The following is a 27,671-nucleotide window of genomic DNA, read 5'->3' as shown; positions in this document are numbered from 1 at the left end:
AAAAACTGAAATGATCGATACAAAAGAACAGATTTCGGCACCTGATTAGTTGCACGTTACAACAGGGACAGTGGAGCAGCTGCACCTGATGATTTACTCTGAATAGTGTATCATGATGTGACTATTTTATATTCTATTATTGCTGTAGCTCAGCTCTGTGTAAAAAGACTGTATACGGCCTGTATATACTGTACAGTGTTTTATCTGTCTCTTATTACCTTCTTCCTAACCCCCATGTCTCTCTCTCTCTCTCTCTCTCTCTCTCTCTCTCTCTCTCTCTCTCTCTTCATCTCTCATCCCCATGGAGTGACATACAGATTCTCAGTATGGATGATATCTGCTGCTCCATGGTCTCTACCTTAGGATTCAGCCTGTTATTTTTTGTACAATTGTGTGTGTGTGTGTGTGTGTGTGTGTGAGAGAGATTGAGAGAGAGAGTGAGAGAGTGATAGAGAGAGAGATTGAGAGAGAGAGAGAGAGAGGGAGAGAGAGTGATAGAGAGAGAGAGATTGAGAGAGAGAGGGAGAGAGAGTGAGAGAGAGGGAGAGAGGGTGATAGAGAGAGAGATTGAGAGAGAGAGAGGGAGAGAGAGGGAGACAGAGTGATAGAGACAGAGAGATTGAGAGAGAGAGGGAGAGAGAGTGATAGAGAGAGACTTAGAGAGTGTGAGAGAGAGAGAGAGTTAGAGATTGTGAGAGAGTGAGAGAGAGTGTGAGAGAGTGTGAGAGAGTGAGAGAGTGTGAGAGAGTGAGAGAGAGAGAGTTAGAGAGTGTGAGAGAGTGAGAGAGTGTGAGAGAGTGAGAGAGAGAGAGTTAGAGATTGTGAGAGAGTGTGAGAGAGTGAGAGAGTTAGAGATTGTGAGAGAGTGAGAGAGTGAGAGTGTGAGAGAGTGAGAGTTAGAGATTGTGAGAGAGTGAGAGAGAGAGAGTTAGAGAGTGTGAGAGAGTTAGAGAGTGTGAGAGAGTGAGAGAGAGAGAGTTAGAGAGTGTGAGAGAGTGAGAGAGAGAGAGTTAGAGATTGTGAGAGAGTGTGAGAGTTAGAGATTGTGAGAGAGTGAGAGAGTGAGAGTGTGAGAGAGTGAGAGTTAGAGATTGTGAGAGAGTGAGAGAGAGTTAGAGAGAGAGTGTGAGAGAGTGAGAGTGTGAGAGAGAACGAGTTCATTAGGCAGCAGTGTTCTTCAGGAGGAACAGTTCTATCTACAGCGTGGTAGATGTGTTCACTGTCAGGCTCGGGGCTGTGGAGACTTTCAACTGGATCAAATCATAAAATCACAACATCAATCAGCCACAGCTGTGCTTGCCAGTGTGTGTGTGTGTGTGTGTGTGTGTGTGTGTGTGTGTGTGTGTGTGTGATGTCCTTTGCTCAGGATTTTGGAAGATGTGTGTTTGCTTAGCTCTGAGGAAGCTGCACCAGATAAGGCTTTTTTTCTTCTGTAAACTAGCCGAACAATTAATGGATTTTTTGCAGGCGTGAAAATCGTTCTTTTTGCAACCTCAAAAGTCTCAGTGTCCTTTTAAAACAAATCGAATCAGTGACTAAAACTTGCCTTCACTCTTTTGCTAGTTGATATGATTAGTACTGAAGGTAAGCAGAGGGATTTTTCATACCTGACACTATAATGATCACATTGCCAGCAGCTGAACGGTGCTGCAGGCTAACGAATGGATACAGGAAAGAAAGAAAGAAAGAAAAAAAAAAAGCAGGCACAGAACTAAGTACTCGACGTTGTGTGCCGATCATTTTTTAAAATGTATTTAAAAACAAAATATTGTCCTGTTGTTGTTGTTGTTTTTTTTTGTTTTTTTAAAAATAATGCTTTTATAATTTGATATAACTCAATATAGTTCATGTGAATTTTTTTTGGCCCATTCTTTGATTATTATTATTATTATTATTATTATTATTATTATTATTATTATTATTATTATTATTATTAATAATAATATTATTTGAATTGATTCGAAAAACAAAAAGGAACGGCTTGTAGTTGCAAACTTAAGACAATATGTCCCTGAAATATGTCCCTCTTTCCCTGGACTCTAGCTGGAGAGAGAAAGATAGATAAGTGTAGATACCACCCGTCATAAATATGAGCAAGGAAGGCTGTGTCTTTATTGTTTAACCTTTTGATCTATGGTTAAAAAAAAAAAAATCACAAAAATACTCTGCTCTCATGGATATCAAACAATTGCAAACACAACACAGGTTTATATATATATATATATATATATATATATATATATATATATATATATATATATATATATATAAACTTTTTAAAATATAGGTGTGTAACAATTATTGTCATCTCTACGAATTCATACGAGAGAAATATATTTGAAGTATATTCCCATTGATATTTTACTTTATTCATTTTTTTAGCACACCTGGGTGACTAGGAACGGGAAATTGTTCAACCGTGACTTCCTGTTTCACAGGGGTATAAATATGAGGTAACACACAGGCCAAATTCCCTTAGTCATTCATAACAATGGGTAAGAGCGAGGAATATAGTTGTGATGTGCAGCAAAAGGTTGTTGAGCTTCACAAAATGGGATGTGGCTATAAGAAAATAGCAGAAGCATTGAAAATGCCCATTTCACCATCAGGGCAATAATTAGGAAGTTCCAGTCAACTGGAGATGTTATGAATCAACCTGGAATTGGACGTGTGTCTATATCGTCTCAACACACTGTGAAGAGGACGGTTCGAGTGGATAAAACATCTCCAAGGATCACAGCTGAAGAATCGCAGAAGTTAGTTGTGTCTTGGGGTCAGAAAGTCTCCAAAACTACAATCTGAAGTCACCGACATCACCACAAGCTGTTCGGAAGGGGTTCAAGAAAAAAGCCTCTACTCTCATCCAAACACAAACTCGAGCGTCTTCAGTGTGCAGACACTACTGGAACTTCAAATGGGATCGGGTTCTATGGTCAGATGAAACCAAAATAGAGCTTTTTGGTAATAAACACAGAGGTGGTTTTGGAGCACACAGAGAGGTAGCCGTATGGAAAAGTCCCTCGTGTCCACGGTTAAAGATGGTGGAGGATCTTTAATGTTCTGGGGCTGTTTTTCTGCCAGAGGACCTGGACATTTTGTTAGGATACATGGCATCATGGACTCTATCAAATATCAACAGATATTAAATGAAATCCTGACTGCCTCTGCCAGAAAGCTTCAAATGGGCCGTGGTTGGATCTTCCAGCAGGACAATGATCCAAAACATCATCAGAATCAACACAAAAATGGTTTACTGACCACAAAATCAAGATCCTGCCTTGACCATCCCAGTCCCCTGACCTGAACCCCATAGAAAGCCTGTGTGGTGAACTGAAGAGGAGACTCCACCAGCGTGGACCTCGAAATGTGAAGGATCTGGAGAGGTTCTGTATGGAGGAACGGTCTCAGATCCCTCGCCATGTATTCTCCAACCTCATCAGGCGTTATAGGAGAAGACTCAGAGCTGTTATCATGGCAAAGCGAGCTAGCACAAAGTACTGACTAAAAACGGGCCAATAATTGTTGCACACCTATATTTAACAAAGATATATATATATTTTTTGATAAACCTGTGTTGTGTTCGCAATTGTTTGATATTCATTACAGCAGTGTATTTCTGTGAATTATTTAAACAAAAGATCAAAAAGCCTTCTGTAGCGGACAGTACTGTGCACTGCAAAGAAATGCTGTAGAGCAAAGACGCTTTCCAAAATAATTCAATTAAATGTTTCTACACTAAATGAAATACTATAAAACAGTAAACGGTAATAAATGAAACAAATTCGATATTTGACCATTTAAAAAAGATGTATTAGTAATCTCCGGTACAATTAATGCAGTTTTATAAGGAAATATATATATATATATATACAGTAGCTATAAGTCTTATTTGTGCAGCGAAACTCAACAGCCTTTATTGTGTTTTTTTTTTTGTCTGAAAAGTGTCTCTTACCACTTAATACACTGCTTTCTTTACTGACATACACACATTTTTCTGTGACATTTAATTTCGTGCTGGAAAAGTAATGTTTGGGAATTTAAAATGTTTTGGTACTGACTCAATAATGTAGACGTCATAAAATAAAAAAATCTTAGACAAAGTTTGTACTAAAAAAAAAAAAAAAATACGTGCCTAAAACTTTTGCACAGTATGAGGTGTGTGTGTGTATATATATATATATATATATATATGTATATAAATTTACATTTATACATCTAGCAGATGCTTTTATCATATATATATATATATATATATATATATATATATATATATATATATATATATATATATATATATATATATATATATATATATGAGAGGGAGAAGTGTGTAAATCGAATAAAGGGCTCAGAGCTGTGCTCATTAAGAGTTGCTACACAATCTGTGCTTTGATTCTCTTTGAAACATATGCACGCCGAATGATCTCGTAATTTATTTCTTTGGTAATTGAGGAACATATTGGTCTCAAATTCATGCACATCTCGATCTGACACAGTTTCACTCCGGAGCCGAGAGAACATCGTAAAAACCTCATCGTTCTACAGCTCGGTAATATATCCCGTCTTAAATTTACACACACTCAAATCATGAGTAAGAAAAATGCACTCTTTTACACAGCAGTTCTGCTAAAGAGGTTCGACCGTAACGTCTCCTCCTCCCGGCTCCGGGGTCCCTCGTTCCAGCTCAGCTTACTGCGCTTACCGAGTTTTACACGTCCTCCCCAGATCTGCGTGGGCTTCCTCTGGGTTCTCTGGTTTCCTTTAACGAAATATACCCCCCAACCCCCACCCTCCCAAACACACACACACACACATTCCACAGCTTTATTATACAATGAGCACACCGATCTTCTTCTAGATTCGTTCAGAGTATTTATTCAGTATGCCAGTCTTCTTGTCTGTAGCACGACATGCTCGATTTCGAGTCGGTGAGTGTGTCAGGATCGAGTGAGGACTGAAGAGTAATCAGCACTTAAGAAGTAATAGCACAGTTCAACTGGAGTGGCTAAATAGGATATTTAATAATTTCCACTTTAGTACCATTTAACCCTCTGCACCCATCCTATTAGTGTCCACGTCTGAATAATTCTCTTTGCTACTGATTAAAACGTGTCTCGAACACGCAGACGTGACGGATACGGCTTACGAATAAACACGCAGCCGTACGGCGTGATTTTATACGATCGATATATGATTATACGATGATAAGAAACGGGTTCATTTCAGGGATTATTTTAGTTATTATTTCATCGTGCTTAATTTGACAAACAGTGCTGAGATTAGCCGTAATCACTGCTTTCACTGATTGAATCCAAATTCCACACGATATTATATTATACAGTATTATATTATATTATAGTATATTACATTATAGATGCACACACTCGTTTTTCCATGTCGTTTAGTATTATCTCATCGATTCAGAACTATAGAGGACATAAAGTACAAGAAGTGTGTACTGACAGCATGAATTAGCAAGCATGACTGATCAAAGATGGGGAACGATCACTTGTGCTGTTGTGTATCGGTGACGTGAGATAACGTCGCCTCGGCGAACCGCACGCCCGGATCTCACTCCGTCCCGTACACAGTGTGGTCATCTTTCTTCATTCCCGCTAATGACTTTGTCCCATCCAATTTACCACTATAAGTACCCTGGGTACTAACCCAAAATAATGAATGGAAGCCCAGATATAAAGCCTCAGGTCCTTTTCTGTTATTTATTTATTTATTTATTTATTTATTTATTTATTTATTTATTTAAGCTAGCCATAGGCAGAGCGCTTCCTTGTTTGGTTTTCTGAGCCGAAAAAAATCAATGGTCCAGACAAAGATCAAAATCATTTCTTCCACAGATCGGAGAAGAAATTTTGTGGTATTAAGGATGTTCATTGATTGCTTCAGTTTGCTGTGGAAAACTCTGGAACAATCCATCCATCTACTATACCGCTTAACCTACCTTCAGGGTCACGGGGAACCTGGAGCCTATCCCAGGGAGCATCGGGAACAAGACGGGGTACACCCTGGACAGGGTGCCAATCACACACCCATTCATACACTACGGACACTTTAGACACGCCAATCAGCCTACCATGCATGTCTTTAGACTGGGGGAGGAAACCGGAGTACCCGGAGGAAACCCCTGCAGCACGGGGAGAACATGCAAACTCCACACACAGGGCCATGGTGGGAATCGAACCCCCGACCCTGGAGGTGTGAGGCGAACGTGCCTACCACTAAGCCACCGTGCACCCCAGGTACAACAACAACAACAACAATAATAATAATAATAATAATAATAATAATATTTACATGATGTCTGAATTAAATTGAGGTAAATCCGGGTAAATTAAGCTTTCTGCAGCTTTCCCGCATGATTAACTGATCAATGTAAAAAAAATAAATGCAAGACTCAAACTCGTTATATACATTGTGCAGCTCAGATCTGACGGAGTTTAATCGCTCAAGACACCGAGGTTTACATCCGTGCATCGTTTCAGAACTTTTCTCTTGCAGCTACGTACAGTCCATGAACAAAACTCTGCTTTTTTTTTTTTTTTGTCCACTATTCGGTAATGTTCCGTCTCATTGACCCTGTCACTTCTTCTCGACTATGTACAATTGTAAAATATATTCCAAAATTCCCAGCAGGTCTTATCTTCATCTCCATTAACAGCCAAGTGAATAAGATTTATGGAAATGGTCCCACGGAGTCCTTGCCGTGGATGTTGGTGATGACAGCACAGGTGGCAGTACAGATGGAGGGAATGTGACCACGAATAAAAATCACCTTTCTGTTTCGTATGCACAAACACCGGTTATAGTTTCCTCAATACTTTTATTTCACCTTGTGACTCTCGGGTCGGAAATATGCGTGATATAAATATGACTGGAGACCTTGAGCACAGGACATAAAAGTTTGTGTTGGAAAACAAAACAAAAAAACAAGCGTTTTAGTGAATTTTGTATAATTTCTGTTATTTGATTATTTTTTTAAAAAAGTTTAAATGGTGTCACGGACCTGGCAGAAAGGATACCGACGATGGAGATGCCCTGTAACAGACACACACACCTTACACACTCATGTGGAGCATGTTCAGTCTCACATGTCACTGATTGAGACCTGGTGTGTTCCACGGCTGAAAACTCTATTCCACTTTCTGCCGGAATCCTTTAGGGAAACCGATTTGTCTTTGAGCGCAGTGCTGTGTGGTGGTGGAAATGTGCTATCTGATTGATATGTAACCCAATCTGTCTCTCGCCCTCACTTCCCCCACCCCCTTCTCTCTCTCTCTCTCTCTCTCTCTCTCTCTCGCCGTGCAGGCCTGAGGAGGGGAAGATGACAGCTTTAATCCCGGCGCTGCTTCTTCTCGCCGGCGTCTCCGTGACGTTGACTCTGAAGGTGGTGTCAAAGAGAGGCTCAGGTAGGCCTCACTTCAGTCCTCCTCCACGCCAGTGTTAATCACGTCCTGCCTTCCCGCAATAATGAAGTACCATTTCACTTACGATGATCAAAGCTCTGGCATTAAAGCGGCCTTACCGCCCATAATTAATGCTTTAAATGTAAATTCAGTGGTGTTCTGATGTGTGTACGAGAGAGCGTGAGTGAACATGCATATATTAATGCCTTAATGCTGAAGTTTTGCCACGTGAGAAATTTTGTGACCTCCTTTTAGTTTTCAAGTTTTCTGTATTCAGCGTTTGGGTAAAATTGCCATGGATTAACTTTATGAGACGTTTTTTTTTTTTTATCGTTATCTGCTTCCTGTCTGAAGATGATGTTGATTCGATTTTATTCGTAAATAAGGCTGGATTTGAGGGACACAAGGCGAGACACTGTCCTCTTTTCAATCCCCTTTGGATTAAAACTAGAAATTCACTTTCTTATCTCCATCCATCCATCCATCCATCCATTTTCCGTACCGCTTATCCTATACAGCGCCACAGGGAGCCTGGAGTCTATCCCAGGGGACTCGGGGCATGAGATGGGGGACATCCTGGATGGGGTGCCAACCCATCGCAAGGCACAATCTCACATACACACTTACACTATGGATAATCTGGACATGCCAGTCAGTTTACGATGCATGTCTTTGGACTGGGGGAGGAAACCGGAGTACCCGGAGGAAACCCCTAAATCACAGGGAGAACAGGGTTATCACCTCCGCCTCACATCTCCAGAGTCGGGGGTTCGATTCGCACCTGTGCGGGGGTTTCCTCCGGGTACTCCGGTTTCCTCCCCCAGTCCAAAGACGTGCACGGTAGGCTGATTGGCGTATCTAAAGAGTCCGTAGTGTATGAACGGGTCTGTGATCGTTCCCTGTGATGGATTGGCACCACATCCAGGGTGTACCCCGTCTTGTGCCCCATATTGCCTGCGATAGACTCCAAGTTTCCCGTGACCCGCTAGGATAAGCGGTAACAAGTAACGCCTAACAAGCACTCACAGGTTTAATAAATGCCATTCCGATGTACTAAATTTCAGACACGATTGGCATTCTCAGAGTGACTTTTTAGGCTGCGGTAAATTATAGCGTAGAGTAAAATTAATCTGTTTGCATGCACATCATTCTAGTGTTTGCACACTTGTATTGAAAATGCCCCAAATTGCTTATTCACTAAAGCAAATGAACAGGACGTGCTATTTTACTCATGTGGGAGAAAAAAAAAAAAAAAAACCCATACAAACACCATACTCAATAGACCGTGTGAATTAGTTTGAACAAGTTTGCACAAGCAAACTTTTAGTAAATCAGGTCCTAAGTGCAGATCAGGAGTCGTAAAACAAAAAGTCTAATGCCTACTGATGAGGTGATTATGTACAAACACATACTTTTCATTTATCAAATGCGATCTGAGAGCATTCGGCGCCGCTGGCCTTCATTGATGACAAAGTGGACACTATGTACATACAACAAGCGTTTTCTTTCGAAAGAATCGTGGAGAGCTGCACTGATATTTCATTGTTATGTTCCATTAAATCCGCCATTAATTCAGTTCAATTCAATTTTATTTGTATAGCGCTTTTTACAATAGACATTGTCTCAAAGCAGCTTTACAGAAATATCAACATGGTATATAGATATTAAAGGTGCGAATTTATCCCAACTGAGCAAGCCACTGAGTGGCGACGGTGGCGAGGAAAAACTCCCTAAGATGTTTTAAGAGGAAGAAACCTTGAGAGGAACCCGACTCAGAAGGGAACCCGTCCTCATCTGGGTCACAACAGTTAGTGTGAAAAAGTTCATTATGGATTTATATGAAGTCTGTATGGCGTTAGGAGCAGCCGTAGTCCCAGCAGTCTGGAATTAAAGAAGATTTGAGCTCCATCCAGAGGCAGAAAGGATCTGGATCTCTAGTATCTCCATAAATTCGTGTGGGGCTCGGCGAAAGGAGAGAGGGAGAAAAAAGATAATTATGACTGCGAAGTAGTAGAACAGAATCTAGTCAGGGTAGGCTTGAGTTACAGTTAGGCCATTACATTCCTAGGTTAGCTCGCTAGCTAATGAAGTGGTCCGTATACGCATTCCCCATATAGCTAGGTGTGTTTGTCTCCTCTAAGAGAATACTGTGCGTCCCCTGCCGCTTAAACCCACCATCCCTCTTGACTTTTCTTTTTTTTCAGTCACGGAAGTAGAAACCACGTTCAGGATAGCTTTACCGAAAGCGGGATACAGTCCGAAGGTCACGGTAACACGGCAATTTTACACCGGACTGAGCCAAACAAACAATGGCGGCTAACAGGCTAATACGCCACCAGAGAAGGAAGTGAAGCCAAACAAACGGTCGAAAACATGAAAGGTCGATACGCAGATAAACATTTCAAGACTACAAAGTAGAAAAGAATAAATAAGATCTAGAAACTGGGACGAGAAAAGACATCGCAAACAACAAAGACGGTTATGCTAATTAGCATATTTGATGCATCGTCATAATGCTGCATATTTATAAAGGCCTCGAAAGGTAACAATTTCTGTCCTCTGTAGCATCTGTGATTGTGATTAAGCATCTGTGATTCGGAGTTAGTTATGCATATAAAGAGAATCCTTTGTGCCGTTTGCCTGCACATCTCAACAAAGTGTCCTCTGTGTGTGGAGGGCACTCACAGATGGAGCATTAGCTTTTGATGTAAAATGCATTTCAGTCACGTGAATGAGCAAACTGTGTGTCACATCTCTCAGTATCTTCCTGCACCTCATTATCTAGAGTATGTGGTGGCCTTGGCACTCATTTCATGCTCCTTTTCTTTCTTTCTTTCTTTCTCTATCTCTCTCTCGCTCTCTCGCTCTCTCCCCCACACACACTCGCAGGCAGCAGAGTAACACCTCTAACAGATGGCTGGCTCTGCTCTCTTCCAGACCTCTGCTCTGCTGCAAACTTCTGTGACTGTCTTTGTGTTTGTGTGTGCGTATGCACTTCTGTGTTACGAAGTGACACACTCCCTCACACACACTCACTCAGAACATCACAGACTACTCCATCAGGTCTTCACAGGCTTTGTTGTGCCAATTGGACAGGGTCATGCTCTGATTGGTTCTTTTTGTGACAAGGGGATGAAGTGTCACGGTCTGGTTGGGAGAAAGTGGGCCTGTACTGAATGGACACCTCTATTTAAAGCGTAGGTGTCACTTAACATAGGGGATGATGGGGACATGTTACTTTTTGTTGTTGTTGTTGTTGTTGTTGTTGTCCAAATGACTTTTTAAAGGTATAGTTCTTGCGTTGTTAGTTGTTACTCAGGGATGCCTCTGTAATAAAACGTCTCCCTTATGATAAAATTCTTACGTCTGCCGGGGGAGGGGTCACGGTCGTCTTCTTCCATGGAGTGGGCTTTCGGTGAATACTTTCATCATGTGTAAAACATATTTAGAAAGCTAGCGTGGATTCACACTTTAGCTAGGATGCAAGCATAGCGTTTCTATGGGATGTGCTTGATATAGATGAGAAAAAGAGAAGGCTACATGTGTAACCATGGTTCTACGACTGAGTGGAAGATTCATTCAGAACTAATGGACTGTTCCTGTTTTTTTTTTTCTGAGTACCAACAGAAAAGCTGTCACTTAATGACCATGAGCCAATGTGGGAAACCTATAAAAAGGCCCCCACTATGTTGGAGTCATCTGGCCATTCGTATCTACCGGAGTGACTGAGGACATTGTTCTTTACAGGGAATGAGAATACCTCAAAATGCGAATCCTGCTCTTTACTGAGGATGAGAATTGCTCAGCATTCCGATTCCGCTCTCTACTGAGGATGAGAATTGCTCAGCATTCCGATTCCGCTCTCTACTGAGGATGAGAATGGCTCAGCATTCCGATTCCGCTCTCTACTGAGGATGAGAATTGCTCAGCATTCCGATTCCGCTCTCTACTGAGGATGAGAATTGCTCAGCATTACGATTCCACCGTCTTTCGAGGATGAGAATGGCTCAGCATTCCGATTCCGCTCTCTACTGAGGATGAGAATTGCTCAGCATTCCGATTCTGCTCTCTATCAAGGATGAGAATTGCTCAGCATTCCGATTCCGCTCTCTATCGAGGATGAGAATTGCTCAGCATTCCGATTTTGCTCAATATCGAGGATGAGAATGGCTCAGCATTCCGATTCCGCTCTCTATTGAGGATGAGAATTGCTCAGCATTCCGATTCCGCTTTCTACTGAGGATGAGAATTGCTCAGCATTCCGATGCCGCTCTCTACTGAGGATGAGAATTGCTCAGCATTCCGATTCCGCTCTCTACTGAGGATGAGAATTGCTCAGCATTCCGATTCCGCTCTCTATCGAGGATGAGAATTGCTCAGCATTCCGATTCCGCTCTCTATCGAGGATGAGAATTGCTCAGCATTCCGATTCCGCTCTCTATCGAGGATGAGAATGGCTCAGCATTCCGATTCCGCTCTCTATCAAGGATGAGAATTGCTCAGCATTCGATTCCGCTCTCTACTGAGGATGAGAATTGCTCAGCATTCCGATTCCGCTCTCTATCGAGGATGAGAATTGCTCAGCATTCCTATTCCGCTCTCTATCGAGGATGAGAATTGCTCAGCATTCCTATTCCGCTCTCTATCGAGGATGAGAATTGCTCAGCATTCCTATTCCGCTCTCTATCGAGGATGTGAATGGCTCAGCATTCCGATTCCGCTCTCTATCGAGGATGAGAATGGCTCAGCATTCCGATTCCGCTCTCTATCGAGGATGAGAATGGCTCAGCATTCTGATTTTGCTCAATATCGAGGATGAGAATGGCTCAGCATTCCGATTCCGCTCTCTATCGAGGATGAGAATTGCTCAGCATTCCGATTCCGCTCTCTATCGAGGATGAGAATTGCTCAGCATTCCGATTCCGCCTTCTATCGAGGATGAGAGTTACTCAGCATTCCGATTCCGCTCTCTATCGAGGATGAGAATTGCTCAAATCCACCACAGAGTACACGGGTTGCAACGAAGCAGCATTAGGTCTGTAATATCTGGAGATGATAGATGGTGAACTCCAGGTTGCTGCTTCACCATGCAAGTGATACTCCTCTTAGTGCCAACCAGGAAGTAGCCATAGCACTCACTGAATGGAAGGTGTCACTTGACCTGTCTTCATGTACGCTTATGCAATAATTTCCAATAACAAATGGCTAATTGGCAAAATTTCAACTGCACAAAATTCTTCCACAGTGATGTTTGTTGGTAAATGAAACCTTTTTAGCTGTACTCATGTTCGATGCACGTTCACATGGCGCATTGTGATGACGTCACATGATGTGTCTCAGCCAAATCGGCAGAAAAACTGTGGTAGTTTAGGAAAATTGTAAGCCCTGCAGGGTTTCCTTGATTTTACGTTAATATCTGCACTCGCAAAATCCCAGAGGGACTGATTCACATACCAGGCATGTACATATACATATTCATATACATGATCTTTGTAGTAAATCTAAAACAGAGGCCCATGTTGAAATAGCTAATCTAGCCTTTGCTACAGTCCTGATATTCACCTGCTGGTCAGGTTTGAAATACCTCTGTCTGTATTTAACACGTCCATATCAACACGTCATAGTCATTTTTAATGCTAAATCCTTACAATTCACGTTATAACCAGCTTTATTTGGTTCGATCAGTGGTGCTAGATTAATGCTAATTATCGCTAGTGGAGCTATATGGTTTCCACTACAAACCATTACAAACCGGCTCACTTTAAAACCATTACTGGTTCTTAATGGTATCCACTAGACATTACATGCCACCAAGAAGGTAATAAATTACTAGTAGAGACTCATAGGGACATTACAGTTTCCATTAAAAGCATTACAATTCCCGTTATAAACATTAAAACCATTATAAGTTCTCTGAGGGTTTCTATTGTTTGTTTTTTTCAGTCGGGCTTTTTAATACACCACGCTAGTGGGCCATTTACTCTTAAGGAGGGAAACGACGATGACTTGACATAGTACATAGGTTATATAAACACAAAAACTAAATGAGTATGGCATAAAGAAACAAACACAGGCCAAGATGTTCTGATGTTCAATGTCTTCTGATGGACGCCGTTTCTGATGGATGTGCTAGCATACATTAGCACAGTGAGTAAGTGCTAGTGGATGTGAGTGTCATGAAGGAAATGACAGAAACTCCAATTAAATGCTAACTGACACTATTATGTTGGTCTCTCTCTCTCTCTCTCTCTCTCTCTCTCTCTCTCTCTCTCTCTCCCCCTCTCGTTCTCTCTCTCACACACAGTCGGTCAATTCCACGTTAATAACTCCACTATAGTCTGTATTTTTCAATCTCTTTCTCCCCATCACCTCTTTTTCCAAATGCTAATGAAGGATTAGCCGCTGCTCTGGCCTCGGGATTTTCTCGCCTTTCTTACCACACTCACTCTCAGGTCTCTTTCTTTTCGTTTCCCATCCCTCCTGCCCTCAGTCCCTCTCTCTTTCCTCTGGGAATTAAAAGGACCCGAACACAACCCACAAGAGGACAATCCCCTTTTTTCCGAGGGTTGCATTTTTCTATTTTCCACTTCACAAGTGTTTATAAAAAGAAGTCTCGCTTCTCATTGGTCATGTGAGCCACCTGCCTGCTTAGCGTTCCTCCTCTGATTCAGTTGCCATGGAGGCGTGAGGCGGAGGTGAGTGCCTAAGAGGTATGGGAAAAGATTTGGGACAAACAGCAGAGGTATTGTCCGAGCTAAGCTCGTTTCTCAGAGGTCAGTGGAGACTCCGAGGCATCGAGTCGAGGTTACGGAAAGGTCAGGGAGAGGGAGGAGAGCCCGGTAATGCCGCAGTGAACCATGTAACCATGGAGATGTTCTCAGCCTCCCACGTATATTCCTATTCAAACGAAGTGGAAGTACGTTAATGCGTTCCGACGGAGATGGTTCCGTTTAAAGTCCGAGTGAAAGCTGAATGTCTGAAACACATCTGTAGGTTTTAATAGATCAGCTGCTGGCAGGACTTTGGGACCATTGCTGTGCTTTAGCTCAGATATTTCAGAGGTATCGTGGACTTAAATAAACATATGCACTAAGGAAATGCATACAGGCTTAAAAAGAGAGAGAGAGAGAGAGAGAGAGAGAGAGAGAGAGAGAGAGAGAGAGAGAGAGTTCTCTGTCATTGTGATCCCCAACCCCCTTCTCTCTCTGTCGCTCTCTACAGAGAGCAGTAAAAAATGAAAATGCACTGCAGTCTTTATGGGTCTGGGTGATTGGATTTGCATGGCGCTGAGCCAGTCTGAAAACACTCTCACACACACACACACACACACACACACACATACCGAAAGAGAATCAGTAACTCAAAATCAACATGGCAGTTTTATTGGGGTGCATTTTGAGTGTCTAAACCGAACAACCATTTTCAGCAGCGCCACCCTCCTGCTCCCTCTCGCGCTCCCTCTCCCTCGCCGATACAAATAGATAGATACAAAAAGGAAGGAAAGAAAAAATTAGAAACAGTCACGAGGTTGCTGCTTCAAACAACACCGTTCGAGGCAACCGAGGGACTCGACTCGGTTAACCGTATTCAATTCGGAGAGGAAAACCCGTCCGGACGGGAGAATCTGCCGCGTCCCTTCGGAAAGACGTCGTCAAGACCAGCACTCGCCGAGCTGAGAAATTCGGAAGGGAAGCATAACGTAGTGTCTGTGTAAAGATTATGAAGATATCATGCATTGTCTCAGCTTAGATTTTTGCCAACAGAGGAGTCCCATCTCCATAAAAATCTGTTTATTTAAAAAATAATAATAAATAACAGCGCTCTTCCCTTTTCTCTCTCTTTATTTTTTTTTGAAGGCTGTGACATTTAATTATGTGCAGTTCTGACCGAGTGAGTGACTTTTCCCATATCAATAAAACAGGCTGTATTTCCTGACATTTCATATCGGGCAGCGCGCACGCACACACACACACACACACACAGAAGACAGATGCGCTCTCGCTCTCTCTCGCTCTCTCTCGCGCTCTCTCGCTCTCTCTCGCTCTCTCTCTCGCTCTCTCTCTCTCTCGCTCTCGTTCTCTCTCTCTCTCCACACACATCCTACACAGAGTGAACACCTTTCCTAATGCATCTACTCCCACTCCTACATGTTCTGACCCCAGACCCTGCACTGTCTGAGTGCTATAATCCTGTGCTATTGGTGCACAGCCTCGTCCCAGCTAGCTTTCTTTAACAATTAAGGGGCAAATATTTTTGTTACATGGGGTGAAATGAAGCAGTTCAACACTGATTAGAGCTTCCTGGCTGGGCTGATCGACAAAAAAAACAACACTATTGCTCACGATTTTCCGACAATTAACCTTTTAGGAAAAAGTTGAAGCGGAATTCAATCTAAGCTCAGAGCTGAGATGTCGAGGGTTAAGGGTTTTGTTTAGGGGTGCAACACAATGCCCTTACCTGAGGAGCTTGGAATCTTCTAAAATCACAGCCGATCCGAGGCGAGACGCGTCACGTGACGTCATCGCGTCGCACGTTCAGCCGAAGCCCGGTCGATTCACGTACGTCGGAGATGAGTACAGCTAAAAGGTCTCATTTACCAACAAACATCACCGCGAAAGACCGTGCAGAACTATTTGGTTCTATCATGGTCTAGCCCCAGATGTTTATTTTATTGATTGATTGATTTTTACGTCAACGCTGTGATTATAGCGGGGGGAAAAAACAAAAACAAAAAGCCATTTTATATTCACAAATTATAACCAAATAACCTCCTGAACAGTTCCTCAGTCTCAGCTGCTTCATATTTGATTTCAACCAGATGCGCTGGGGAACGTTCTGGAAAGCTTTCTACCCGAAGACGTGAGGGGACTATCTTTCAAAACTAAGATGACTTTCACAAATCAGGGAACTGATGTGTCGTTGACAAGAGCGGACACCTCAGGGCCGCCGGAGCATCCGTGGGCCGAGGAGGCATTTGACCCGGCACTTTTTAAACTACTGGTGCGGTGACCCTGCACTTCAGGCTCTAACAGACAGGTCTGATTCAGATAAAAAACCAATCAAAACTCCCAGTTCAGTGGGCCGTGGGTCCTAAAGGGGATCTCCTACGAGCGATAAAGGGTTAACGGCGCTCACCGGCGCTTAATAATCGTGTGTTGAATCCGTATCGCTAACGTTTCAATATTTTATGTGACCTGCACGTATTCTGCATTCTGAATCAATTATAGGAACATTCCTGAAATGACATTCTTCAAATAAAGAATACGTGCTGGAGAGACGTTTAGCGAAGCAGACGGTCACGACACCGACACGCAGCCTGATGCGGAACATGAACATCGACGTCTCTGATTTTTTAAACGTATTTTAGAACTCGTGCTATCTAATCTACAGCCCCAATTGCAAAAAAGTTGGGACGCTGTGTAAAATGTCAATAAAACAAACAAAAAAAAAACGCAATGATTTTCAAATCTCATAAAAATCCAGAACATAGAAAACGTGTAAAATGTTTAAACTGAGGAAATGTACCGTTTGAAGAATAAGACAAGGTCATTTTGAATTCGATGGCCGCAACACGTCTCAAAAAAGTTGGGACGGGGCAGCAACAAAAGGCTGGATGAGTAAGAGTAAGTAAAAAGAAACAGCTGGAGGTTGAATGGGAACAGGTCAGTAAGATGATTGGGTATAAAAAGAGGATCTTAGAGAGGCGGAGTCTCTCAGAAGTAAAGATGGGCGGAAGTTCACCAATCTGCGAAAAACTGCGTCTACAATTTGTGGAACAATTTCCACATTCCAAATTCCATTCTGTTTTTATTTACATTTTACATAGCGTCCCAACTTTTTTGGAATTGGAGTTGTGCTTTGTGAACTCGTTTTTTTTTTTTTTGCTGTTGTTAGCTGCCTGACAAGTAAAATGCAAAGTGAAGCATGTGGGGTCGAAAGAAAGTACTCTGATGTGCATGAGAAGGTGTGTTGTGCCCGGTTATTGTATTATAATCAGAGCCTGGCTCCATATATAGCGCTAAAAGAGAAATACAGGGTGCCACCCCATGAGCCACCAAATAATATTCCAGTAGATGTTCTTCAGATTTCGCGTGTGTTACAGTCCAAAAAAGATCAGAAAAGTTCACTGGACATGCTATCAGAAGCTATTACGACGCTGTGGACGCCGTGCTGCCGCGAGTCAAAACGGAGTCCTTTAAGCTGATGTTTCATCATAATGACGTATGATTTCTCTGGGAAATGTTTCTTATAATAACGATGGAGAATGGAGACAAAAAAAAAAAAAATCTATGCAATGAACATGCAAGGGAAGTGCAAGACTCCATCAGAAATACGCTTCTATATGGAGAAGTGTCACTAGAAATACAACCCCGATTCCTAAAAAGTTGGGACGCTGTGTAAAATGTAAAGGAATGTAAATAAAAACAGAACGCGATGATTTGGGAATCTCATGAACCCAGATGTTATTCACAATAGAACATAGAAAACATATCAAATGTTCAAACTGAGGAAATGTAACGTTTTAAGAATAAAATAAGTTGATTTTGAATTCGATGGCCGTGACACGTCTGAAAAAAGTTGGGACGAGGGCAACAACAAAAGGAAAAGTAAGTGTTACTAAAAAGAAACAGCTGGAGGAACATTTTGCAACTAATTAGGTTAATTGGCAACATAATTGGGTATAAAAAGAGAGGCAGAGTCTCTCAGAAGTAAAGATGGGGAAGCCTTTCAGCATTGATGATGCCTTTCCAGATGTGCAAGCAGCCCGTTCCATAGGCACTAATGCACCCCCATACCATCAGAGACGCAGGCTTTTGAACTGAGCGCTGATAAAAAGCCAGATGGTCCCTCTCCTCTTTAGTCCTCTTTAGTTTAGAGGACGTGGCATCCACGGTTTCCAAAAAGAATTTCAAATTTCGATTCGTCTGACCACAGAACAGTTTTCCACTTCGCCTCGGTCCATTTTAAATGAGCTTTGTTCCAGGCATTTCTGGATCGTGCTCACACATGGCTTCTTCTTTGCATGATCGAGATTTAACCAGCGTTTGTGGATGGCACGGCGAACTGTGTTCACCGACAATGAGTTCTGGAGGTGTTTCTGAGCCCATGCAGTGATTTCCATTACAGAATCAGGCCTATTTTTAATGCAGTGCTGCCTGAGGGCCCGAAGATCATGGGCATGCAATACTGATTTTCACCCTCGTCCCTTCTCCAGATTCTCGGAAATCTTTTGATGATATTATGTTCTGTAGATGATGAGAAATTCAAAGTCTTCGCAATTTTTTACGTTGAGGAACATTATTCTGAAATTGTTTCACAAAAACGCAGTTTTTCTCAGATTGTTGAACCTCTGCCCATCTTTACTTCTGAGAGACTCCGCCTCTCTAAGATCCTCTTTTTATACCCAATCATCTTACTGACCTGTTCCCAATCAACCTCCAGCTGTTTCTTTTTACTAACACTTACTCATCCAGCCTTTTGTTGCTGCCCCGTTCCAAATTTTTTGAGACGTGTTGCGGCCATCGAATTCAAAATGACCTCGTCTTATTCATAAAACGTTACGTTTCCTCACTTTAAACATTTGATACGTTTTCTATGTTCTATTGTGAATAACACACGGGTTTATGAGATTCACGGCGTCCCAACTTTTTTGGAATTGGGGTTGTAAAATTTAAGAAACAAAATTGCTTTTGTGAATTTTTGGAACAACTTCTATAGAAATATGGTAGAAGTATGATTATATTTTGAAGCTCAGTAAGGCAGCGTTTACCACTCACAATAATAAAAAAAAAAAACTAAAAAAACAAACAAACAAACAAACAAACAAAATAAAACTAATGTCATGCTGGTGCACTATTTAAGTTGAAAACTTCTGCTCATGTGGCTCTTCGTTTTGTTGTATTCTGTGGGATCCCAGTCCTGACACACACCTCAGGTAAACCTTTCTCACAAACAAACAAACAAACAAACAAACATTCAGGGGCGTTAGCTGGATTGTTAATCATGTGAGCCTGAGCCCAGATTCTTCAAAAAACATTTAAAATGCTTTTTTTTTTTCTTGCACATTAGGGCTGATTGTCAACACTTAATAATTGTATGACATGATCAGAAGAAAAAGTTGGATTTTATCATAAAACTTGCCCCACCGTGTGCTCGACTACCAGACCGATAAAATATCAAACGTTTCTAACTAGGCTAGTTTCACGTCGCTAGCTGAGAGCACGCACAGCTAAGCTATCACTGTATGGGTTTAGCTGCTACAGCGCCATGTAGAGTACATTATCTTTCCTTCTGCTCCGCTCAGATCGTGTTCACGTAAACTGGAACTCATCTAGACGTTTACACGCCCTGTTTTCCTGCTCAGCCTCAGTTTCAGTTTCAACTCCTTTACTGCTTCAATAAAAATCAGCGTGTATCCATTTCCCCTCACGCTGACTGTATGAGCTGGCGTGAGTTTTTTTCTGTAAGTATCGAGAAGGTATGGGGTTTCATTAGACCGATGAAGCCCCATAACGTCTTGACGGGACCAGTCTGAACAGGCCGGGTCCTGTACGAATCGTTTCCTCCCGCGCTGTGTAAGGTTACCGTATAAAAGCCGCTAACAGCGTGACGTGGTGACGTTTTAAGAGTGTGAATTTATCCCTATTGAACGAGACGGTGGTGAGGAAAGACTCCCTGAGATGATACGAGGAAGAAACCTTGAGAGGAACCGGACTCGGAAGGGAACCCGTCCTCGTCTGGGTGACACCGGATAGTGTGAGAGTAAAAGAAAGTTCATTATGCTTTTATATGAAGTCTGTTTTTTTGAACAGTATGTAAGAATTATTCAAGGTTAAAACCCTGAATGTCCAGGCGAGGCTACGACCCTGCGAACACTGCAGCTCCTACTTGTATCTGTTCAATCGGTATAATGTATTAGTATTCAGTTACATTCCTAGTCTTGCTCAGGGGCTCAAAAGTTCTCTGTAGCAGAACTGAGATTTGACCTTCTGGCCACTGGTACAGAGCTTGGACTGGCAAGATACTACAGCTTCAGAGCATGAATACGTTTCTGAAGTAATAATTGTTACGTGCTTTACAGGGACAGTACAGACTAAGTGAAAACCGTTTAAGCACATTGTACTGTACATTATTATACTGACCCTGCTGATGCCTCAAAGGCTTCGCGTTTAATTCAGTAATTCACACGAGCTCTGTCTTTGTTTGAAAAGAGCTTGTTTTCACATCAAAGGTAAATCGAGAACGTGAGCGCCGGAAGGAGAAAGATGAGTAGACTTAGAAGGAACGCTGGGAGAACCCCGGGGAAGGAATGACCTACAATTAGTGACAGTAACGTGATAGCTTATGGCCAGCAGCGGTCTATTAGCATATTTTATAATTGATTATGGAAGTGCTTTGGAGGACAGGCATTTATTCGGCACTCGATAAGGCCAATTTGAAGAAGAATTAACAAGAAAACAACTCGAAAGCAGATCTGTTCTTCCCCTCTGTCTGCCCGGGCGAATTCTTCCACTGCTGAATAATGCAGTTATGTAAATGCTGACTTCAGTCTTTGTGGAGAAAAGCAAACCTCATATATTGAAACTGACCTTGGGGACAGCTTGGTCGAGTGTCTTTTTTTTTTGTATTTTTTATTACAGATGTACCTGTCAATTTTCCATCGTTTTTTCTTGATTGCTTACGCGTGTTTCCAGACACACCTGTGTCTCACTGCCCTAACTCATCTCTCAAACTATACACACACTGCAAATCATTGGGCAACGGGCGCTGTATCCCCGAAGAGTTTTTCTTTAGCTCCGCATAATTCTCCGCTTGGAGCGGTTTATCACGAACGTCAGTAAAAAATAATGATAATGAGTCTTCATTGGTCACATATACAGTAGAGCAGAGTGAAATTGTTTTCTTCGCATACCCCAGCCTGTCAGGAAGCTGGGGTCAGCCATGATATGGCGCCCCCTGGAGCAGAGAAGTTTAAAGGCCTTCCTCAAGGGCCCAACAGGGGCAGCTTGGCAGTGCTGGGGCTTGAACCCCCGACCTTCTGATCAATAACCCAAAGCCTTAACCGCTAAGCCACCACCGCCCTTGACCTGTAATTTTAAATCTTCACTGAACGGAGTGTCATATTATAGCTTCAGTGAACGGAGACGAGACCAATCAGACAGGGTTCACAGGAAAATACTCGTGGTACACGTTAATACTCGTGTCTTATTGGCTGACGGGTCTCGATTCTACCAAACGCTAGCTCACACACTCAGTCAGCAAGTTTGAGGATATACGATTTTTATTAAAACAGTAAAGGAGTTGAAACTGAAACTGAAACAGAAACATCCTCTGATGCTGAGCAGGAAAACAAGGCGTGTAAACGTCTAGATGAGTTCCAGTTTACGTGAACACGATCTGAGCGGAGCAGAAGGAAAGATAATGTACTCTACATGGCGCTGTAGCAGCTAAACCCATACAGTGATAGCTTAGCTGTGCCTCCTCTCAGCTAGCGACGTGAAACTAGCCTAGTCTCGCGTTAGATAGCCGAAAAAGTTTGATATTTTATCAGTCTTGCAAACAGTGATCATACCCGAGGCATATTTTATGATAAATCCAACGTTTGTCCAATTTTCACGTTTTTTTAAAGCAATTAGCCCTCACATTGCGTGGAAACAGTTTATATAGACGTACGTTTTTCAAAGTTTTTTGATGGAGAAGAATCTGGGCCCGGCTAAGGGCCCTCGACCCCTACCTCAACTCTCTCCTGAAAGCCCTCACGCAAGCTGCGATCAATCAACGACCGACGCCTAATCAGTTTGGATCAAGGTCCCTTTCCAGAACCTTCACACTAACCGTCCCTCGGTGGTGGAATGAACTTCCGACCTCAATCCGGACCGCAGAATCTCTCACCATCTTCCAAAAAACAGCTAAAGACCCACCTCTTCCGTCAACACCTAACCAACCCCTAAAACACCAACCCCCGCATTATTTAAAAACAAACAAAGACGTACTCTGGCTCTTACACCTCTACTCAGCGCACTTTGCTTCTCTAGAACTCAATTATAAATCTTGTACGGTAGCACGACTCGTATTGTTCTCCGCTTGATATATCGCTTTGCTTGTATTTCCTCATTTGTAAGTCGCTTCGGATAAAAGCGTCCGCTAAATGAATAAATGTAAATGTATGTCCATTTATAGTCTCTTCATTGTTCTATGTAACTTGGCAAGAACTAGGAATGTGCTTGGACCCCGCAGATTGCCACTCGCAGTTATATTGGAGTTCATTTCTTTGTTATAGGAAATTCATTTTCTTTCCTTCATCCATCCATCCATCCGTCCATTCATTCTTTCATTGCAAAGTTTAGCTTATATTCTATGGATGCTTATAGTTTTTGGTCCCCCCCCCCCCCCCCCCGCCCCTTTTCCCTGCTTGTAGATAATAAAAGTATATCATTTCGACTACATTTTCACATCAGTTCCTCCGGTCGATTCGGAACTTTAACACCAGCACACAAACGCCGTTAGAGCTCTGTTCTCTACTGATCAGTACAGTATGAAAAACCCGGTTTGTCATAGACGTTCATATGATAAGCGTGTGTGATCTTTCGGTGTGAAGGCGCGATGTTTGTATTCGGTATTTCAGTTTGCCGAACTATACACGTACCGTCCCAACATTTTCAGAATCGGGGGTTGTAGATACAGAAGACATGCGACATCGTCTCCGACGCCCACCGAACGATTAGGGTTAGCGACGTGCCGCGGTGGCGTGTGTTAAACTGTAGGTAATTGAGCTGGTTAAAAACGTTACACCGAGCTCACTGCCGACTCGTGAGTGACGTGAAGATACCCGCGGAGACCTTGATGGAGACATATTCTACTTTCGGTGGGGAAACTAACCTGTACGCCGTGTGAAAATACACTGAATTTCGATAAGAAATCGAGTTCAAACATGCAGAATAGCTGCAAATCAGGGGGTTTTTTGTACGAAGAAAACGTACCTAAACGATCCTCTCGAATTTCTATTCAGTCCAAATTTTCGCACTGCTGGAAAATCCTTCTGCTTCTTTCATACTTAAATTGAGCCTATTCTTCCTCATGCTCTATCTCTGCCTTTATCTCAAGTCTCTAAACTCTATTCTTCTCGCCCCGCTGTTTTCCATTGTAGCATTCAGTGCTGCTATTATTCACGTGCGCCCGGAGGTCCAGTCGCCCCGTCTGGAAGGTCATCGGCTGAACTTTGAGTGACAGGTCTAGCCATTTCATACAATACAAGTTTATTGTTGCTTTTCTCTGTAAATAAAACCGTGCACACATGCAGAATATTTCTTAGTCTCTTTGGAATTGTTACATTCGGTGGATTATGATTATAGAAATGTAGAGACAAGCTCTACAGTGTTTGTCCCGGTGAGGTCAGCGTTTTGTTTTATTAACCGAACGGACACATTCCCGCCTACGCGTTGTGTGTTCTCACCGTGCTTCAGCGGGTTCCTCGGGGTTCTCCGGTTTCCTCCCCCAGTCCAAAGACATGAGATATGAGTTGTAAAGGTTGACTGGTATTCCCAAGTTGTCTGTAATGTGTGAATGGGTGTGCGAGTGTGTGTATGATTGTGCCCTGCGAAGGGTTGGTTCGCTGTCCAGAGCGTCCCCCATTTTGTGTCCTAAGTTCCCTGCGATAGTCTCCAGGCACCGCATGACCCCGTCTAGGGTAAACAGTACAGAAAATGGATGGATGGACAGGTTTTATGTCTTATTTTTCACAAAGTTAAACAAACGGGCTACTTGGACTCAGGGCTATGACGTATGTGCATTTTGAAATAGTGCGACTCTCGCGTCTCTAGTAGCGCTGTTTACATTCGGTAGTACAGCGAGACAGCTGTATATCATATAACGTTCTTTTTTCAGTCTTACAATAAAGTTATAGTGCTGGGCTAACGTTAGCTTGGGTGTTCATCTGGGTTAACAGGCATTTTCTGATCTTCATAGTAGATTGTGTATAAAGAAGCATTTAACCTTTTGATCTTTTGTTCAAAAAGTTCACAGAAATACGCTGCTCTCATGAATATCAAACGATTGCAGACACAACACAGGTTTATCCCAAAACAAGTATTTTTGTTAAATATAGGTGTGCGACAATTATTGGCACCCTTTTAGTCGATACTTTGTGCTAGCTCGCTTTGCCATGATAACAGCTCTGAGTCTTCTCCTATAACGCCTGATGAGGTTGGAGAATACACGGCGAGGGATCTGAGAGCGTTCCTCCAGACAGAATCTCTCCAGATCCTTCACATTTCGAGGTCCACGCTGGTGGAGTCTCCTCTTCAGTTCACCCCACAGGTTTACTATGGGGTTCAGGTCAGGGGACTGGGATGGTCATGGCAGGATCTTGATTTTGTGGTCAGTAAACCATTTCTGTGTTGATTTTGATGATGTTTTGGATCATTGTCCTGCTGGAAGATCCAACCACGGCCCGTTTGAATCTTTCTGGCAGAGGCAGTCAGGTTTTCATTTAATATCTGTTGATATTTGATGGAGTCCATGATGCCATGTATCCTACAAAATGTCCAGGTCCTCTGTCAGAAAAACAGCACCAAAACATTAAAGATCCTCCTCCATATTTAACCGTGGGCATGAGGGACTTTTCCATACGGCTACCTCTCTGTGTACCAAAACCACCTCTGGTGTTTATTACCAAAAAGCTCAATTCTGGTTTCATCTGACCATAGAACCTGATCCCATTTGAAGTTCCAGTAGTGTCGGCACACTGAAGACGCTCGAGTTTGTTTTTGGATGAGAGTAGAGGCTTTTTTCTTGAAACTCTTCCAAACAACTTGTGGTGATGTAGGAGACTTCAGATTGTAGTTTTGGAGACTTTCTGACCCCAAGACACAACTAACATCTGCAATTCTCCAGCTGTGATCCTTGGAGATGTTTTATCCACTCGAACCGTCCTCTTCACAGTGCGTTGAGACGATATAGACACACGTCCAATTCCAGGTCGATTCATAACATCTCCAGTTGACTGGAACTTCTTAATTATTGCCCTTCTGCTATTTGAGGCAAAGTGGAAAAGTGTTCTGTGGTCAGACGAACTGAAATTTGAAATTCTTTTTGGAAATCATGGACGCCGCGTCCTCTAAACTAAAGAGGACTAAAGAGGAGAGGGACCATCGGGCTTTTTATCAGCGCTCAGTTCATCTCTGATAGTATGGGGGTGCATTAGTACCTATGGAATGGCCACTTGCACATCTGGAAAGGCACCATCAATGCTGAAAGGTATATACAGGTTTCCAAGCAACATATTCTTCCATCCCATCTTTACTTCTGAGAGATGCTACCTCTCTACGATACTCTTTTCCTACCCAATCATCTTACTGACCTGTTGCCAGTTAACCTAATTAGCTGTAAAATGTTCCGCCAGCCGTTTCTTTTTACTAACACTTGCTTTTCCAGCCTTCTGTTGCTGCCCCGTCCCAACTTTTCTGAGATGTGTTGCGGCCGTCAAGTTCTTAAAACGGTACATTTCCTCAGTTTAAACATTTGACATGTTTTCTATGTTCTGTTGTGAATAACATCTGGGTTCATGAGATTCCCAAATCATCACGTTCCGTTTTCGTTTACATTTTACACAGCGTCCCAACTTTTTCGAAACTGGGGTTGTAGCTTGTTGCTCATAGAATCTGTGCTTAAAGGTGAAGCCCCGTGAGACGTGTTATGCAAAACGTGTAAGGATTTTGTACCCATGGCACGGGCATAGTGCAAGTGATCCTTGGCTATTGAGTATAACATCTGTGGGCATTTGTGAAAACCTGTAGAGAGTAAATTGAAAAAAAGAATCTATCATGTCCAGCTGCTTATCTTCCTATTGGCGTATGGTTTTGTACCGAGTGTTTTATTAAGGAGCATTGATCATTAATTCTTCACACTTCTTTTCAAGCATGGTTGAGTCAATAGCACGAGAGGATGGAAGAGGGTTATCAGGTTAAATAATGATCCCTGTTCAGGAAAATAACTCGGTGGCCATATTTCTATCTTCAGACACCGATACAAGCCGAATAAAACCCGGTTTTGTAGTCGACATTTGTTCCACGGCTCCATGGCTTTGTATTTATCTAAACACAACAATAAGCCATGTACTGTTGTCCTTATCTGCAGCATGGAAATGCATTTCCACAAAAACCATTTATCTCAAGAAACATTTATCTTCGACTGGATAATGCAAGCCTTCAAACAGGCTGCACGGCCCATACAGCAGCTGCAGCAGAGAAGCTGTGTGGAAATACCAAAATGATCAATTGCAACAGTACTTACATGAGACGGGAGGAAAAACAGCTAATCTAATGGTTTATAGAGTGCTGTCTGTCTCACATACTCACTCTCCCTCTCCCTCACTCACTCACACTCTCTCTCTCTCTCCCTCACTCACTCACTCACTCTCTCTCTCTCTCCCTCACTCACTCACTCACTCACTCACTCTCTCCCTCACTCACTCACTCTCTCTCTCTCTCTCCCTCACTCACTCTCCCTCACTCTCACACTCTCTCTCCTTCACTCACTCACTCTCTCTCTCTCTCTCTCCCTCACTCACTCTCTCTCTCTCCCTCCCTCACTCACTCACTCACTCTCTCTCTCTCTCCCTCACTCACTCACTCACTCTCTCTCTCTCTCCCTCACTCACTCACTCACTCACTCACTCTCTCCCTCACTCACTCACTCTCTCTCTCTCTCTCCCTCACTCACTCTCCCTCACTCTCACACTCTCTCTCCTTCACTCACTCACTCTCTCTCTCTCTCTCTCCCTCACTCACTCTCTCTCTCTCCCTCCCTCACTCACTCACTCACTCTCTCTCTCTCTCCCTCACTCACTCACTCACTCACTCACTCTCTCTCTCTCTCTCTCCCTCACTCACTCACTCACTCACTCTCTCTCTCTCCCTCCCTCACTCACTCACTCACTCTCTCTCTCTCTCCCTCACTCACTCACTCACTCTCTCTCTCCCTCACTCACTCACTCACTCACTCACTCACTCTCTCTCTCCCTCACTCACTCACTCACTCACTCACTCTCTCCCTCACTCACTCACTCACTCTCTCACTCTCCCTCTCCCTCACTCACTCACACTCTCTCTCCTTCACTCACTCACTCTCTCTCTCTCTCTCTCCCTCACTCACTCTCTCTCTCTCCCTCCCTCACTCACTCACTCACTCTCTCTCTCTCTCCCTCACTCACTCACTCACTCACTCACTCTCTCTCTCTCTCTCTCTCCCTCA

The 27,671-nt window shown here is 42.8% G+C and overlaps 1 protein-coding gene across 2 annotated transcripts in view; it reads left to right on the top strand.

Moving 5' to 3' along the window:
* il1rapl1a (interleukin 1 receptor accessory protein-like 1a) overlaps positions 1–27,671 on the top strand; it is a 117,303-nt gene that overhangs the window by 26,333 nt on the left and 63,299 nt on the right. For both annotated transcript variants that reach the window (XM_017470169.3, XM_017470170.3), the window contains exon 2: positions 7,324–7,424. In XM_017470169.3, the coding sequence (XP_017325658.1) occupies positions 7,340–7,424 (85 nt within the window). In that variant the 5' untranslated portion in view covers positions 7,324–7,339. The remainder of the gene's footprint in view (positions 1–7,323; positions 7,425–27,671) is intronic.

The sequence above is a fragment of the Ictalurus punctatus genome, chromosome 6, assembly GCF_001660625.3.
Source record: "Ictalurus punctatus breed USDA103 chromosome 6, Coco_2.0, whole genome shotgun sequence".
Lineage (NCBI taxonomy): Eukaryota > Metazoa > Chordata > Actinopteri > Siluriformes > Ictaluridae > Ictalurus > Ictalurus punctatus.
The sequence above is the reverse complement of the archived record's forward strand: the minus strand, read 5'-3'. Positions and strand labels throughout refer to the sequence as shown.